Here is a 19,033-nt window from a genome sequence, read left to right on the forward strand (position 1 = left end):
AATTGCTAACTGCTCGATTTCCCCATGTTATCTTAATGAGGAAGAATGAGTCACCATGCCAACAAAAATACCATAGCAATGGGTTTAGAAGCATCCTTCCCTTGATATTTTACTGATTTGGGGATTTATAGTATGTATACTACAAATGCTCTAGAGTGTCAGATAAAAACCAATTTGAAATCAATATGTCATCTTTTTATACAATACTTCTAAACAACTGTGGTCATTTAACCTGAATTTTACTTTATTCGGTTGTTCCATCTTTTTGGATTAATTTGAAAGGCAGTTAAAATGTTAATATGCACTTACGTTAATATGCATTTATGTTAATTGGTGTTAATTTTTAATTATTAGTACAATCATCCCTCAGTATCCATGGGATTGGTTCCAGAATCCCCATGGATACTAGAATCCGCGGATGCTCAAGTTCCTTATATAAAATGTCTTAGTATTTGAATGCAACCTATATTTGCAAATAGGTTACAGCAGAGTATGCCTGTATATCACTTTATTCGTGTGGATTTAGTGTAGTGCTTGGTGCATGGCAAATTCAGGTTTTGCTTTTTGGAGCTTTCTGGGATTTTTTTTTTTCCCCCTGAAAATTTTGATCTGTGATTGGTTAGGATGTGAAACCCATGGATATAGAGGCCGACTATATTTCTTTGCTTGAAACTTTCAGATATTGATCTGTCAAAACCCATCTATTTAATTTCTCTTGGTTTCTAAAGCTTTTATTTTAGTAACAACCACTCTAAATAGACTTTATTTTTTAGATTTCGTTTTTGATAACCTTCACAGTTTTAAGAATTTCTAGGTAGATATTTTGTGAAATGTTCTTCATTGGAATTTGCCAGATGTTTTTCTCATGATTAGATTTTTGTGGGTTTTGAGAGGAGGAACACAGGTGAAATGACTTTTTCATAGTAAAATATCAAGAATACACTATATTAGCATGACTTATCACTGTTAATATTGATTTTAATAACCTGGCCTGAGATGATATTTTTCATGTTTCTGCGCTGTAACATTAATCCCTCCACCTTCTGTCCTTTCCATACTGTGTACTTTGAGAGGAAGTTACTATGCATGGCCCACATTTATGGAGTGGGGAATTGTGCTTTCCTTCTTTGAAGGTGTAGTATATATATAGATTATTTGGATTTCTGCAGTGGGGGGGAGTTATCTTTTCATTCTCACTTATTTGTTTGTTATATCATTTATCTATATGGATTTATACATTAGGTTATAATTTGGTACTACTTTACTAATTTTGATATTCAAATTATCCGAACTTTGGCCTTCGAGAGCTCTTTAGGCAGCATCCTATGTCCTTTTGACACTTCAGCTTTGTGTGTGTGTGTGTGTGTGTGTGTGTGTGTGTGTACATTTTGAGCACTTCCTCACTTTCTAGTACTTATAAGTGCTCCAGGTTCATCTTGTACATTTTCTGTCCCAGCCCTAAAATCAGTCTGTTTCTCCAAGGAACCCTGGTTCTTTTTATTGGAAAGTGGTATTAGACAGCAAGATGTGAACATTAACACCATTTAAAGAATAAATAAAACAAACTTTTAAGTAAAATTAAGAAGAATATCCTTCAAGTATGATTAAATGAAGAAGGATAAATGGTCACCTTACATTTCTTCTTTTTAATTTACATTTTTAGTATTCTATATAAAATGTTTTTTTTTTTTTTTTTTTTTTTTACCAGTGTCATCTGGTATCATAGGTATGAATAAAGATTATGAGGAATTTCAAATAGACTAGTAGTTGTGACTGTATTTGAAATGAGAAAAAAAAACTTCTGGTGACCTTTTATTATCAAATCAACCCTAATATGTTTGATTTTAAACTTTGGATAAATATCATGTGACATTCATTATATCAAATACATGAAATATGCTTTGACACTCTTTGGATTTTTATATAACCATATTCTCCCTTGATGAAAACCTTACTGGTAAATTTTAATATGGTCTAAAAAAAATTTGTACATTTCCATCAATGAAATTTGATCTATACCCGATTATAAAGTTGTTAAATGTTTATCTGTGTATGTAGGAATGCTTCCTGATGGAAGTTTGAACTCAACGTAAAGTATTATGGAGTCAGCTTGAATAAAGAATTCCTTATCATTGAAAGTGCTGAATGTCTCAGTACTATATTTTTTATGCCCTTAATCTTTAAATTTTTCCTCACAAAGACTAGCTATGTCCATCCATTGAACTTCTTTATAGCTTTCAAAATAGCAAACATTAAAATTATTTTATTTTGTTTGTTAGTTGATGTGGAAAAAAGTTTCTAATCTTATATTGATGGTAATTATTAATAAGGGAAGCTATTTTCTCTTTGAAGTGAAACAGAAGTACCCTGGCAACTTGATTATGGCAAAACTTTGATTAAGCACATGACTAGTTTCTAGAAACAATTACTAATCATCCTTTACCCATGCACTCATTCTTGTCACAAATTCGGAAAAGTATGTCTTTATATTCATGTTCAAGGGTGAGTCTGCAATGAGAACTGTTTTGGAAAGGAAGGCAGCTAGGAGAAATCCTATATTAATATGAGGAAAGCTTATGACTTCAAAGATGTATGGTGAATATAAAATAGAAGATGCTAGAATTTTGTTATGTCTGGATAGCCTTTTGTCTTAGTTATTCTTATAACTTTCAGATACTGATTTTTATCTACTTTATTATTACAACTCTACCATCATTGCCAAGGGCTTAATTTGGAATTAAATGAGCCTTCTGCTTAAGTAATTTATTTTCATTAGTTTGCCAAAAAGTAAATTTCATGATGGTTTTAATACTCTAAGCCAAAATGTTTACAGTTTTCTTTCATCAAGTCTAAAATATTCCTTTTTAGTTCCCATTGTACCCCACAAAACATGAGATCAGAAGACAATACTAAAGCTGCTATCATGAATGGCAGTTTTTCTTGAATAATAGAGAGGGGAAATGTTATAGTTGGTTTTTGCTTTTCTCTCTCACATTATTTCTTTAGTCAAAGTCTTTGAAGATGAAAATAAATCACTACAGGGCTTCTTTAAAGGCATCACCACTAATTAATATTACAGAGTCTTCTCATTAGCTTTGACTTCATATTTCAGGTGATGTTGGGAATGATTTTGATGTTTTTTGATAAATTTCACATTATTTGCTGATTAACTAATAGCTACATTCTTCTAATCCATTCATGTATCCTAAGACGAGATAAAATTGTCAACCGCGAACATTACATTCTTAGCTGATTTGCATCCAGTGATTTCCTACATCTGACATTTACAAAAAATTCCTCTCAGATTTTGTAATTAGAAATATATAGTTTTTTTCAATAAAATGGAGATTAGAATTGATTTCCCTTTTTATGTAAAAGAACTTTTAAAAAGATGAAAAACATTTATATTTTTAGAAAAATTAGACTTTCATAAAGCAGATTTATATTATTTTGTACATAGTGAATTATAAAAGAACCCTGTCCATTCAATAATTGACATGAAATGTGTCTGGTGAGAATTTTTTTTTAAGGAATGCAATGATTTTCCTATTTCTAATTTTACTTTTATAATGAGGTTGTAGTCAGGAAAATGTTCTTCCAGGACATATATCATTGCTTTTATGTATACTTTTCATGGAGAGGAATGGAGAGAGGCAGAAAAATGTGATATAAAGGTGACAAGGCCAAGTTTCTGTATATGATGACAACCAAATTATTTTTAAATGGCCTCATTATTAAATATATGAGCCTTTGTAGGAATTAGGAGCAAGGATTTATTATAAAAAGATTTAAAAATATGTGAGATAATGATAGCTAGAAACTGTCTTTTGGTGAGGGTAAAAGTCGAAGAATCATTTATGTGAATACAGTCATGTGCTGCTTAACCACCAGGATATGTTCTCAGAAATGTGTCATTAGGTACCTTTGTTATTGAGTGAATATTATAGAGTGCACTGACACAAACCTAGGCTGTGTGGTATAGGTTATTGCTCCTGAGTTACAAACCTGTACAGCAGGTTCGTACTGCACAGAATACTGCATTCAGTACTGTACTAAGTACTGTACCATAGTTGTTCATTAACATTATCAAGTATTATGTGCTGCAATAATTGTTTGTGTTATAATTTTATATGACTGGTAATGCAGATTTGTTTACACCAGCATCACTACAATATTTCAGGTCCTTTAAAATCTTATGGGACCACCATCACATATGTGGGCTGTCATTGAGTGAAATGTCATATGTGGCGCATGACTGTACTTACCAGTATCAGGCTCTGTAGTAACCTCTGTGGATTCAAAAATGTGTCAGTTATATCCCAGATCCAGAAGAGCAGTTTTGGATAATATCATAATTTTGTATCCCAACTGATGTGCATTACGTTTTTATGTAATTTTCTTGTGAAATTAAAGATTTTCTAACAAAATTAAGGTAAGGATCACAAAATAATTTTAGGTTGATTGAATTGGGACATGGGGAAGTATTTTCTAATGTTGAAAAATGTAATAATTATAAAATAATAACTATAGTAAATACTGAATATAAAAATCTATAGGAATGAACACACCAGATCCTTATGTGCCCGTAACCAGAATTTAAATATGATGACATTCTTCGTATATTTGTTTCAAAAAATTTTTTTTAACCTAAAAAAGGTAAATTTAGGCAGATCAGATTATCAAACCTTTTAGTTTTCTTTCAATAAATTTTTAGGGGCTGTGAATAAACAGAACCCACTCATAAATTTGAAGCCACCTTTGTCTCTTACTCATCTATTCATCTCCGTCCACTACCTTAGAGATTTCATCATCTCATGCTTGGTGTAATTATATCTAGACTTGGAAAAAAAAAAGACTTTACATGTATATGTGTTAGGTATTTGTGAAAAATATGTATTATTTTTTCCTGAATGACCAGTATGATTTTATAATATGTATATTTTGCTTGGTTTTTTGTTAGTCACGTTACCATATAATCAATGATTTGATTTGCTTCATTTGTCTTAATAATATTTTTCATGTCAGTATATATAAATGTATTTCTCTATATAATATACATATAGTTTATGTGTATTTTTTCCTTTTAGTTGCTTTATGGAGTCAATGATATGGGTATACCATGGTTTATTTCCATATTGCTCTATTGAAATTATTAACTATTTTCTTAGTTTTGCTTTTATAAACAATGGTGAATTAGATATCCTTGTATTTATATCTAAGAGGTTTTGTGAGAGAGTATGTAACTAAATCCGGATTACCAAATAATAGAGAATGCAAATTAATTTTTAAAAAATACTTCCAAATTTTCCACCAAAACTGTATAATTTATATTTTCCCATTATATGACAGTTCTTGTTTCAACACAATTTCAGTGAATATTTTTTAAAAAAATTTTCACTTAGATTCATTTGAAATGTATTTTTTCAATTTAATTTTCATTTTTATTAGTGAATGAGATTGAGCATTTTTTCAAATATTTTTATTGTCTTTTCCCCTGAATTTCCTGTCTATATTTTGAATCTATTTGTTCTGTTGAACTATGTGCCTTGTGTGATTCATGTTTAGGAGACTAATTTTTTTTTTTTTTCTGAGAACAAATCCTCTGTCTTCTGAATAGTGCAACAGGCTTGAATATGTCAGCTCTGAATTCTCCTTATTACAAGATCTCAATTCCTTCGTAGCCTGACCTTCATGACACTCACTTATTATATTACAAATTCAATTTGTCCCTGAGACTGGAAGAAAGCATTATTTATGTTTCATTATGGTTTATTCATTTAGAATGAGGAAAATATGCTTTAAAACTTCACGAAATGAAAGCCATAGGCCAACAGTATTTTTAGTGTCAGTACCATGAATTAGGCTTGTACAAGTTTGCAATGATTCTCAGCTTCTGCTGCATTAGAGTCCCCTGTGGAGATTTTAGTCAGACCAGGGTATCGATATTTTTAAAAGCTTACAAATGATATCGATGGTCCTGTAGGTTTGAAAACTATCTTGTGAGGCACTATGATTCTCCTCATGAAGTGTTTTTCTAAGACGGGATAGAACATATGAAGTTCCAAGAACACAGGGTCTCTTATCTCTCTTCTTACAGGTGTATGTATATCCAGTACATAGTAGAGTTCCTGCCACCTATAGCAGCCTTAATGATATGTTGACTAAATTGATTATGTTTTTGCTATTAAATTGCAAACATTTTTTAATGTTCCCAGTCAAAGGTTATACTCAGATCATGTTTAAATTTTCTTACCTTTGAATTCTCATCTTCTGTATGGATTTTCACTAGTTTTAACTTTCAAGTCTATGGTGGCAACTCCTCAGAACTCTCATGCCTTATCTCAGAAATACCTATGCTGAATCAATTCGATACACAAGCCAAGAACAAACAAATGCTGAGGCTAATTGTATTATCATTTGGCTTCCAGCTATAGCTCAGTACAAATTTGTTAATTTGATTTAATCCATAAATCAGAGCATAGGAACGAAAATCAATTAATAAAAACTTTTCCATGCTTTCTTTTCTTTTACCTTATTTTTAAGGCCATTTCCAAAGAATCGGTGCATGAAGCTAGAAGAGAGATTTGGTTTTATCAAAATCCTATTTTTATGTGTGATACATATACCACAATTCTGGAGGAAAGCATTAAAGCGACTTAAAAGTTACGATTTTAAATTTAGACTGATATTTAAAAAGTGGTAGCTAATCATTAGGCTCTTCCACTTTAAATATTTTCATATCAGTTTTCTTTTACTTGTTAGTTTAGTTTTCCTTGAATTTTGTTATTTATTTAGCCCTTACAGACTTTACTGTTAAGTTAGAATGAGCATATCACTTTGGAATTTAGTGTCTTTTGATCTTAGTTATGTCAGTTGTTTAAATGGGAGACTGTCTATGAAAATGTTTTAAATGTAAAGTACTACATAAATTAATACTAACATTTTGTTTTTACTTATGCTTTTTTATTTTTGTCATTTTCTCAGCATTTAGACTTTTTATATAATATTTATCACTGAATAGTTTTTATTACTTACATCTTTATTTTACATTTTATTGTATTTAAATATTCTCCCAGCATCATAAACACTAGAATCCTATTTTATTAACATCTTAGATCGCAGTGTCTTATTTGGGTAATAATTTATTAAAATTTAATAAATTACTAAAGATGCTTTTGTTAAAAAATTAATGAATAAGGTAGTTTTGTCTTATTATGCCATTTCTGTCTTTAGAAATAAAATAGAATTCTGTAATTATTAAAGCTGACTTATTCTGGAGTTTTATGACTAGCAAAGAGGCCTGGTTATATTTCCCTCCATATGCAGTTCTTTTACTGCTTTGCTTTTCTTCTTGCCTGATTATTACTATTTTTGTAATGCTTCTTTCTTTCTTTCCTCCTCTCCACTCAGTCCCACCAGAAGATATTGTAATAGAAAGGCTTTTAGTTACTCTTTGAAAATGGACTTTTGGTACAAATTCGAAATTGAATTATTTCTCTAATTCAATCTTCTTTATCCATGGTATCTTTTCTCATTTACTTTTCCCAAATGATATGTTTCTACCTTCTTTAATCTAAGAATACTCAATAATGTGATTGATCCATTAAGTTATTGCAGCTTTTAACATTTGGTTTTATATGGCTTCAATTTTTTTTTCTATAATCTAGAAATTTTAAGGACTTCGCTGTGTAGAATTTCAGAGGAGCCAAGGTAATGGTTTGCATAGGTATTTTTAGATGATAAAAACGCTTTGAACCATATCATTTTTCTAAGAGAGGCTGAAAGTGAAAAATTGGTGATGACTGAACATATTACTCCTCCTACCATTAAAAATTCCATGTAGCATTACAAGAATTAATTTTTAGCAGAGGTCTGCCACAAATATTTTTAAAATACTGAGGTAGTTAATTCTGAAAATTTAGCATTACTGTGATCTGATACTAATGAACAATCCCACCTCTTAAAATTGTTCATAATTTCCATCCGTTTGCTGTTGATAATAGCCAATATAACATGTGTGAGGTGATATCTGGTTGTGGTATTGATTTGCATTTCCCTTATAATTAGTGATGTCGAGCATCTTTTCATGTACCTATTGGCCATGTGTGTATCTTTTTTGTAAAAATGTCTGTTTAGACCCTCTGCCCATTTTGTAATTGGATTTGTTTTTTCAATTGAATTGTATGAGTTTTTTATGTATTTAGAATATATTAACCCCTTATCAGGTACATGATTTGCAAATATTTTCTCCATTGCTTAGATTACCTTTCATTTTGTTAATGGTTTCCTATGCTTTGCAAAGGCTTTTTAGTTTAACATATTTCCACTTGTTTATTTTTGCTTTTGTTGCCTTCTATGGATTGTTTTTTAAATGGTTCCAAGCACCATTCGGAATGTCATTGAGTAAGAAGGTTCTATGCAAGGCCAGAATGTATATAGTAAGAGATCACATTACCAGCGAAGCATTAAGGTTGAGATATGGTGTCCATCCCTCTCTCTCCCCCACTGCTTCTTCAAGACTTAGATTGTTCGAGGCCACTAAATTTCTGTTCAGATTGAAAGTTTGCCAGAACACCGTCATTAACAGGGATGCCCTTTTGCCTTTCTTGCACAATTTTCTATCTTTCTCTTAAAATAGTTAAGTTCATTAAAGTCATTTTATTTTTTTAAAGTTGTCATCAACATAAACAATTTTGGATTCATGAGGAGTATTATGAAATGTTTGATATCACTGATGTCAGTGGCAGCATGGGGTAGCAGATGAGAGCCTGGTTTATAAATTCTGCAAGGAGATTCAAGACAATGAAATAAGGAATGACATAGACATAGCTAAATGCTATTCCTACTTTAGAGCTGAGCAGAATACTATCATAAACCACATATATATATATATAATCATGATCGCTCTTTCTTTTTCCCCAGAATCTAAACTATACAATGAAAAAGACAGTTGCTAGGTCTTACTAGATGCCTACTATAACCCATGAAGAGTGCAAAGTATTTTTACATTGTGATCTTGTTACCACTGGGGTGATGTGAAATCTGGCATCTCCTCAGAAGCATGGGGGAGGAGAGGGATAACAGTGCAGAAGTGTAGTTAGCATTTTTCCTTGGTTCTTCCTCATTGATGCAATGAAGAATCACAGGCCAGTGAGATTTAGAAAAGATTTATTAAAGGTATATTTTAGAAAGACAAAGCATGCCCCAGAGAAGCACACGGTTTCAGTGAAGAGCTGTTACAGAGCACAGTAACAACAACCAGGATAACCAGCACAAAAGGGCCCAGAAGTAGGAATGTCTGCGTTATAGCTGGGCTGCGATGGGTGGTTCTTAGGTGATTGGCAAGTGAGGTCATTTTGATTGACAATTGGCTGCTATATAACTTTGCCTAGTGCACAAATGCATAGCCAGAATTCTACTACCACTGGGGTGTTCTTTGGGCGGTCTCTAGGCTGGGCCCCTATTCCTTTGTTCTCCCTGTCATTCAGGTCTGACTAGCTACCTAACAATCCCATTTTGACCTGATGCTAATTCCAAGATGAAATATATTCAACCTATTTTGTAGAGGTCAGAAAATTGATGCTTTGGTTATTGGACTTTAAAAAAGGAATGAGAAGAAAAGATACTCATCAAAAGTTATATACAAAGTAGAATTCCAGTCAATTTTTTTCAGGTTAAAATTTCCCTAAACATCTTTAAAAGGAGATAAAAATATAGCCATATATTTGAGACCTAATTCTGTTTTTAACTGTCCATTTAAAAATATATTTCATCTCAACATACTCAGTGAAGTGTTCTCATGCTTTATTAATAATGATCTTAATTTTCTCCCCCTCTCTTTTGGTTTCAGGGAAAGAACTTGTCTCTTTTCCTCAGCATTAGTCTGTTAACTTTCTGGGGAACTTCCCTTTTGGGTGCCCGTTTGTACTGGATGGGAAATAAACCACCAAGCTTTTCCAACTCTGACAACCCAGCTGCTGACTCGGATAGCTTCCTGGCTCGCACGCTCACCTTCTTTTACCTACCAACCAAGAACCTCTGGCTGTTGCTCTGCCCAGATACCCTCAGTTTTGACTGGTCAATGGATGCTGTGCCTCTGGTCAAAACAATTTGTGATTGGAGAAACCTACACACTGTGGCCTTCTATATTGGACTCCTCCTCCTTGCCTACTATGGTTTGAAGAGCCCAAGCATGGAAAGAGAATGCGATGGGAAATTTGTAACAAATGGCAAGCAGAATGCAAATGGACATAGCTGCCATTCAGATGCGGAATATCGGAACTCAGAGATTAAGTCCAGCTTTGCATCCAAAGTGGAAAATGGCATTAAAAATAATGTATCACAGAGAACACAACTTCCTTCTACCGAGAACATTGTTGTTCTGTCTTTATCTTTGTTAATAATACCCTTTGTTCCTGCCACGAACCTGTTTTTTTATGTTGGCTTTGTAATTGCAGAGCGAGTATTATATATTCCTAGTATGGGCTTCTGTCTCCTCATTACAGTGGGTGCCAGAGCCCTTTATGTCAAAGTCCAAAAACGGTTTCTCAAGAGCTTGATTTTTTATGCTACAGCTACCTTAATTGTTTTCTATGGACTCAAGACTGTAATCAGGAATGGAGACTGGCAGAATGAGGAGATGCTGTACAGGTCAGGGATAAAAGTAAACCCAGCGAAAGGTAATGATTTATCTTATGCTTTTGCCTAGACAATTTATTCTTTCTGCCTTTTTCTGTCTTTGCTTTTTGCCTTAAAACACAGTATTAAGGAAGAAGAGGTCCTTTTATGCAATACCCATATCTTGCTCTTTTTACTTTTTAAGAAATGAGCAGTACAGTTTTAGAGACATATCAGCATATTCCATATTTGGAATAGGGAAGCCCTTCCCTCTGTTCTTGGCTGTGTTTGTCCAGAGGAATTAGAACTCCTGTTATGTGAATATATTGACTATCATAAGAGCTTAGAAAAACGCTTGCTTTCCACATTTTAAAATACTGATATAGACATTTATCTCTTTCATCGTGTAATAAAAGTCAAGTTATACCCCTTAAGTATACTTTTGCTCTTCTGTTTTCTGAGCATTGCCTGAGAAAATACCACAAGACTTAACGTTGACATCTTTAACAGATTTGGAGGTAAGGCTACCTCTGAATCTTGGAGTCATGTCTCTAGGTGTCATTGTGTACACATGCAAGTGTGAGTCACCCTTAGCTTTGCAGAGGCTAAATAATCGGGGTGTTGCCAAGTAGTTAGCACTTGGGGCAATAAACTTTTCACTGTACAATGAAAAGATTGATCATACTTTTTGTTGTTTTTGATTTCTAAAGTTATTTTAGCAAATCTCAGAATCTATAGCCTGAGTATAAAGTAGTTTCCTTTAAAGCATAAATGAATAGTAAAAAACTATTTTAGTGTATTTACCTGGTTTAGGAAATTACTTTGATGATGGAAACTAGTAAGCAATTGAATAAAAATAAGTTTACATTTTAATTGCAGAAATATTTACTAGTAAATAGTGCCAAATAGTCTTGTTCTTCATAAGTCATTTTTTAGTTATCCCTTAAATTATGTTTGCTTGCATAGAATTTAAACTGGTCTTTTTCTACTTTTTCCAACACAATTCTATACTAGTATTCAGATACGAAAAGTAAGAAAGTGTTCCAATGTATGGAATGACTGCTGATATGTATCATGATATATATTGAAAGATCTAGATACCCCAGAAGCAACTCTGGCATCCTTATCTGATTGCCAATTAAATCAAGAATATAGTGAGCAACTATACCTATCTTTAAGCCAAGGAACTAATTCTTGGTACCTTTAAGGTGTAATAGATTGCAGAGATTTTAATGGGACTAGAAACATTAAAATTGAGCTAGTGCATAGCATATAATTCCTCAGTTCTGAAAAAATCTTCACCATGTGGCTTTTAGGTAGAGTGCTACAAAAGTTATTGAATGCTTGAACCTAGCTCTTGCTGTTAAAATTGTTGCAATCAGTTCTCACAGAATGCTTTTCAGGTTTTCTTCATTGGTGATTTAAGTATATTAAAGAAGTCTATGTTGCCAGTTTATTTTCCTGCTGTTTAAAACAGATAAATAGTAAGGAATTAAAAGAAAAAAAAATCAACATACTATTTGCATCACAGGGTTGTTCTGAGGATTTATTAAATGTATCGGTTGAGTTTTAAGCTACTGTAACAAAGAACCATGATAACAGTGACTTAAATAAGATAGAAGCTTTATTTTTTCATGTAGCAGTCTAAGTATGTGCAGCCCAGAGCTGATAAGATGGCGCCATGGGTTTTCAGGATCCAAGCTCCTTCTCCTTTGTTCTCTTGCCATGTCAGTAGTGTCACCCTGTCTGTATGGTCCAAAGTGGCTCATTATCACATCAGCACTTCAGCTAAGAGGAAAAAGGACAGAAAAGGGCAAATGGTGGGTGTACTCATTCTCTTTAAGAGCATATCACAGATATTGCACACCCCGTGTTCGCTCACAGACTATTAGCCACATCAAGCTTCAAGGAAGGCTGAGACGTGATCTCTTTATTCCGGGAAGCCAAGTACCCAGACAAATTTTACTACTCTGGAAGAAAGGGAGGGCAGGTACTCAGATACTGGAGTCAAGTGTCACTTGCTGTCCCGAAGTACGTGAAAACATTTTGTAAACTAGATATTTTGTAAACCAGCATTACATACTATTACTGTTGACAGTTATGATTATGAGTCTGATTAAGTTATTTTGGTGACATGTTTGATCATTTGTTCAGTTATCCATTTACTCAATCGTATGTTCACTTATTCATTCACTCAGTGAAATGATTACTAAAACATTTACTTGATTTTCAATATAGGTCTATGTCTTTTTCTTAACAAGAAATGCTCTAGTACTTAGGCACTCAAAATATTATTAGATAAATGAATACACAACTGACCAGTATTAGAAGTCATTTGAGATATCAAAAATTGAATTCTTAAACCACTGTACTCCAGCCAACTGCTTTACCTGGAGCCTTTACCATCTCATTTTATGGCAACTCCATTGTCCCAGCAGCTCTGGTCAACACTTTGGAGTAATCCATACTTCCCCTTTCTCTTTCACATCCTACATCTATTTCATTAGCAAACTCTCTCTGCTCTGCCTTCAAAAATGCACCCAAAACTTGAGGACTTTTTACAACCTCCTCTACTACCACCATGGCCCAAGACAATTTCTTCTTTCATCAGATTATTACTAAAAAATGTGACCTGATCTCCCTGCTTCTATTTTCTGCCTTTTATCATGCCTTGTAATGTTTTGTTGAAACTGACAAGATGTATTGGGTAATAGTGTTAACCTTTGGGACAATTGGAGATTGGTGTTGCCCCAACAGCTGGGGAAGGGAGAGGGGTAAGATGGCTCAGAAGTGTAGTTAGCATTTTTCCTGTTCTTCCTCACCGATGCAGTGAAGAATCACAGGTCAGTGAGATTTAGAAAAGATTTATTAAAAGTATGTTTTAGAAAGACAAAGCATGCCCCAAGGAGGCACATGGTCCCAGCGAAGAGCTGTAACAGAGCGCTGTAACCACAATAACCAAAACAAAGGGGCCACAAAAAGGCCACGAAAGCCACAAAAGGCCACAAAGGGCAAAAAAAGACCCAGAAGTGGGAATGTCTGCATTATATTTGGGCTGTAGTGAGTGGTTCCAAAGGCATTCCTAGGTGATTGGCAAGTGAGATCATTTTGTTTGATTATTGGGGTGTTCTTTAGACGGTCTCTAGGCTGTGCCCCTATTCCTTGTTCCCACTGTAGTCATATCTGACTTGCTTCCTAACAATAGGAATTGAGGTAAATAGGCTTACTGTGAGGTTTTGTGTTAATCTGGCTAGGAATTAGTCTGTATTTAATGTTTGCTGTAGTTGTAGGTGGTAGAGGCATCAAATTTTCCTGGTGTCCTTGTTCTGATCTCTCCAGACTTAGACTTCCCTAAAGACTCAGAGTCTGTATTTTGCATCTCTTTCCTCTGTAATCCCATTATTACACCAGAGTCTTGTTGGTATGTTGTTAAAATATGTGTGTCGGGGTGGGGGGAGGGGAAGTTCAATTATTTTATGATTAAATTCTAGTGTCTCTGAGCTATGGCCTTCCTGAATATTTATTAGTTTTCTCTATCTCTCCTTCCAGTTGAGAGGGGTTTGGAATGAGAGGAACGCCCTTCCTCCTCAGCCCAAGGCTTTGGTAGGGTCTTTCCCCTGGAGAGTAGACCTTTGTTATGGAAAAAATCAGGGCATTCAGCTGTTCCCCCTTATCAGAGGTTTTGCTTTCTGTGCGTTCAGTTACCCAGGGTCGACTTGATCTGAACATGTTATAAAGAAAACTCCAGAAATAAACAGTTCATAAGTTAAATGGAGTGCCATTCTGAACAGTGTGAGGAAACCTCAGGCTGTCTGTACTGTCCTGGCTGGGACATGAATGATCTCTTTGTGCAGTGTATTCGTGCTGTACAGCAGGTCCTTGAATGATAGCATTTGGTCCTAACATTGATGAGAAAAAAAAATCAGTTCCCAGAGGGGGCCACTGTCTGTGTAGAATTTACACATTCTCCCCATGTCTGCGTGAGTTTTCTCTGGATATCCCCATTTCCTCCCACATCCCAAAGATGCGCATGTTAGATTCATTGGTGTGTCTAAATGGTCCCAGTCAGTGTGAGTGCGGTGAGTGTGAGTGCACTCTGCGATGAAGGGCGTCCTGTCCAGGACGGGTTCCCGCCTTTCACCTGAGCTGCTGTAGAAGAGGCTCAGGCCACCTGCCACCCTGAACTGGAATAAGTGGGTTGGAAACTAATTCTCTTACTTGTTTTTATTAATCTTTCTTAAATGTATGTCTAGCTCACATTTATTTGAATGTTTAATATTAGACATGTTTTAAGTCTTTATTTAGAGGTTTAGTGAGGTTTTTGTGACCAGAAATATTCCATAGGTACTTAACTCTCGTTTATATCAATTAGCCTATGGTAAAATTGGTTTCCTTATACGTCATTTTGCCTAAAGTCTCTGTTTTCAAGAACCTGTGGACTACATTAAGTGCGGACTTAAAGTATACCCTACCTACCTTGTCTCAGTTATGGGATCTGTTGTCAAGGAGAGAGGGAAGGAGGGAGAGAGTGAGGGAGGGAAGGAGAGAAGGAGAGAGAGAGAGAGACTGTATGCACATAACTTTCATTACAATATATTGTTATAATTGTTCTATTTTATCAGTTATTGTTGTTAATCTCTTACTTGCCTAATTTATAAATTAAACTTTGTCATAGATATGTACAGATAGGAAATAACATATGTAATCATACACCACATAACACATAATGACATTTCTGTCAATGACAGACTGCATATATGACAGTGTCTTCAAAGATTATAATGGAGCTGAAAAATTTGTATTCTAGTGAGATAGTAGCTGTCATTAAGTCCTAATATGATGCATTACTCACATTTTTGTGATTATCTGGTGTAATCAAACCTACTGCATTGCCCATCGTATAGGTTTGAGTAAGTGTATTCTCTGATGTTTGTACAAGAAAAAATTGCCTAACGATGCCTTTCTCAGAATGTATCCCATTCTTAGGTACACATGCCTGTACAGGGTTTTGTACTATCCATGGTCTCAGACATCCACTAGGGATCTTGAAACGTATCCCCCGGAAAAGGGAGGACTACTGCATTTTAAAAGGTTTATTCTTCCCCTCCCACTACAAGAGCCAGGGCGGCATCTTTCTCGGCTTTTCAAAGTGATAACCTGGTGGTGCCCATGGAGGCAAACCCCACAAAAGTGTAGAGGCTTCTAAATTTACCGTGGCCTCTATGAGTTTCTCACTGTCAAGCTAGTCTGCATTCAGCTTCCAGGGTACTCTTCAAAATTATCAGTTAATTTTTTTTAATAATTAACAGCTTCTGCTCTGGGTAATCACATCTCTGCTGTGATTCTGAATTTGTCTCTCCAGATTTTAGGGTGATGGTTTGCCCTGTGACCTAAGTTCACTGCTGGTCATAAGAAAAGTCATTGATTTTTTATTTGTTTAGTTTTTTCTTATTGTAAAGATGAGAGTGACAGCTTCCAACATCTTTATATGTCACGAGCTGAAGCCCTGCTTTCATTTTTATATCACTTAGAGGCTACATTTAAATAGCAGCCCTAATGATCCTTTTGAAACACCAGAGTCTGGTATTCACTGCTCCCAGGTCTTCACTGACTCCCCATTTGTCTCAGAGGAAAAGCACAGACTTGACCCCATACTTCCACCAGGCCCCTTTGATGGGTCTTCTGTATGCCATGTAAACTCCTACCTCAGAGCTTTTGCATTTGTAATTGCTTCTTCATGGAATGTGTTTCCTAGGATGTTCTCACCTCTGTCTCTGTCACCTCCTTTAGGACTTTGGTTAAATGTTGCATTATAAGTAAGTTGCCTTATGGAAAATTGGCTACCCTTTTAAAAATCGCAACTGCTCATCTGCCTCCACCTTATCCAGTATTTTCTATTCTCTTCCTGTGCTTCATAATACTTAATACTATTTGACATACTACATTTTCCTTGTTTATGTGTTTATTGTCTGAATATATTTCCAGCATACACTAGAATGTAAGCCACAAGAAGGCAGGGATCTTTGCATTTTTAAGATGCCATATATGTAGCAACTAGAACAGTGCCTGTTAGAGAAAACACATTTAGTAATGAATACATTGAATAATAAATGTTAAGACATAATCCTTCTCCTTAAAGAGGATTTATAATCTATTTAGAGATAAGGTGTACATGCATAAAGAAAGCAAAAGTATGAAATATTAAGCTGTTGATATACTGTGTAGTGAGGCTTGCTTCATAATAAGAGGGATGAAAATGGTAGTGAAATTAGTTTTGGATTCCATGACTGCCTTCTGTGACATATGCTTCCATTTTGATACAAAGCAAAACTCTTTAAATCCACTTCCCTTACTTTTTTATTTGTAACATGCTAATAATAATTCTGTCTACGGTTACTTTCTTAGAAATTATGAGACTGGCAGTAATCTTCCTTAAGGCAGATTTTTCTTACTTTATTATGTTATTTGAGCCTAGCAAAAGATTAGAAACTCTTTAAAGCCAGTCTTTTCATAAGGTTGTCTGAGATTACAGTTATTTCATTGAGTTAGGTTTTTTTACTTTGTATGAAAATCTTTGCAGATTTTGGACTTCTTCAGTCTACCATGTGCTTTAACAGAATATGATTTTAAGCCTCATGAAGTGTTGTGCTTTTAAGCTGCTTTCTTTAGTAATAGGTCCTGTAGACAGCTGCCAGTCATTAACTGATTGGATGCAAATGATGATGAGTAAAGCCTGTCACAGTGACTGTGCTGCTAATTTATGGTTTAAATTGGGATAGAAGAGAAATGATAGCTGATTTGGATGATGTAAACCACAAGTCCTGTCTCATTATATGGTTGATAATGTCAGGAGAATACTAGACATGGTTGATTACTGTAGTTTACTGATTTCACAATGACTCTTTGCATTTTTGTGCTTAGGAAAGAGGAAATTTTCTCTGAGGACTGCTTTAATGAGCAAGCCACATAATATTTAAAAGGGCTGTTTTTCTGTTTAAAACAACATTTTATAAACCATATTGATTAGTATTTGCTTGAAACAAGCATTTCTTAATTCATTATAAAGTGGTTAAATGTATGTTTACCTCTGTTGGCCTCTGACCTCATCTGAATCCCCATGTGTCTTCAGCTCTCTGTAGAATTTGGCACTATTGGTCTCTGCTTTTATAGCTTTCAAGGCAGTACACAATTTTGACTTTCTTTCATTTTCCACAGCTCTCTCTTTTGCGGTTTTGCCTCCTCCCTGAATTGATTGATTCATCAAGATTCTGTCCAACGACTGTCTTTATTTGCCTTTCTGTATGGAATCTAGAATACTACTGTATGTACAGTATGAGGTCAATAAATGTGTCATTGAATCCTTAAGTTATTTTCCCCATGACCTCATATCTATGTGCAACTTCTCCACTTGGGTGATTTGCCAGCATCTCAAACTCATCACTTGTCTTATCTAAAACCAACTACTTGCCAACATCCTTATTAATTAAGGTTACAAGCACAGACTAACAAAGTTATTATAGAAAAATAGACCAGTGAGCACACAAACATAAAAAGAATGATAGTGTATAGGTGATATATCTGGTATGCTAAAAGACATTAAAATTTTTTATGTTATTAAAAATCAAATTACTTCTTTAGAATGGTTTAAATTTGCTTTATAGAGCATATGACTATATCAATTTGCTTTAAAAACATATGCCTTTGATTCCTAATTGTTTGAAAATAATTTCTTAAAAAATAATTAAGAAGAATTAAGCAAGGTTAATCCAAGGAAAATTTGTTAAGAAGCTGAAGTTTATTTAAATTGTTTTGCATTTTTTAAATGAAATTTATTGAGGTGACATTGGTTAATAAAATCATATACGTTTCAGGTATACAGTTCAATAGTACATCATATGTATATTGCATAAACATATGCATCCAAAGTTAAATTTCCTTCCATCACCATATATTTGACCCTCTTTACCCTTATTTACCTTCCCCCTTCCCTTTTTCCCTCTGGTAACCACTAAACTGTTGTCGGTGTCCATGAATCTCTGTTTCTTTTGTTCCTTTGTTGCTTTCAGTTTTATATCCCACGTATAAGTGAAATCATATGGTCCTCAACTTTTTCTGTCTGATTTATTTTGCTTAGTATGATAATCTCAGGATCCATCCACGTTGTTGTAAATGGTAGTATTTCATCTTTTCTCATACCTGAGTAATATTTGGTTTATTTTTAATGCCCGTTTCTAATGTAAATATGTAAAACGATCAATATAAAGGACATATATATGATACACATATTTGATACTCTAAAGGTGATTACCCAGGCATTCAATGTTCATCCCCTTCTAGTGCAAATAACACATACTGCCCGTACAGATAAAGAAAAACAGAGACAAAATAGTTGTTTCAGCTATGGAGCATTTGACAA

At 34.3% G+C, this 19,033-nt stretch overlaps 1 protein-coding gene across 5 annotated transcripts in view; it reads left to right on the forward strand.

Annotated features, from left to right (window-relative positions):
* The window catches only part of TMTC2 (transmembrane and tetratricopeptide repeat containing 2), a 370,372-nt gene that overhangs the window by 175,632 nt on the left and 175,707 nt on the right, over positions 1–19,033 (forward strand). For all 5 annotated transcript variants that reach the window (XM_011374929.2, XM_023521201.1, XM_023521197.1 and 2 more), the window contains one exon: positions 9,851–10,679. In XM_011374929.2, the coding sequence (XP_011373231.1) occupies positions 9,851–10,679 (829 nt within the window). The remainder of the gene's footprint in view (positions 1–9,850; positions 10,680–19,033) is intronic.

Source organism: Pteropus vampyrus, unplaced genomic scaffold, assembly GCF_000151845.1.
Source record: "Pteropus vampyrus isolate Shadow unplaced genomic scaffold, Pvam_2.0 Scaffold9, whole genome shotgun sequence".
Classification (NCBI taxonomy): domain Eukaryota; kingdom Metazoa; phylum Chordata; class Mammalia; order Chiroptera; family Pteropodidae; genus Pteropus; species Pteropus vampyrus.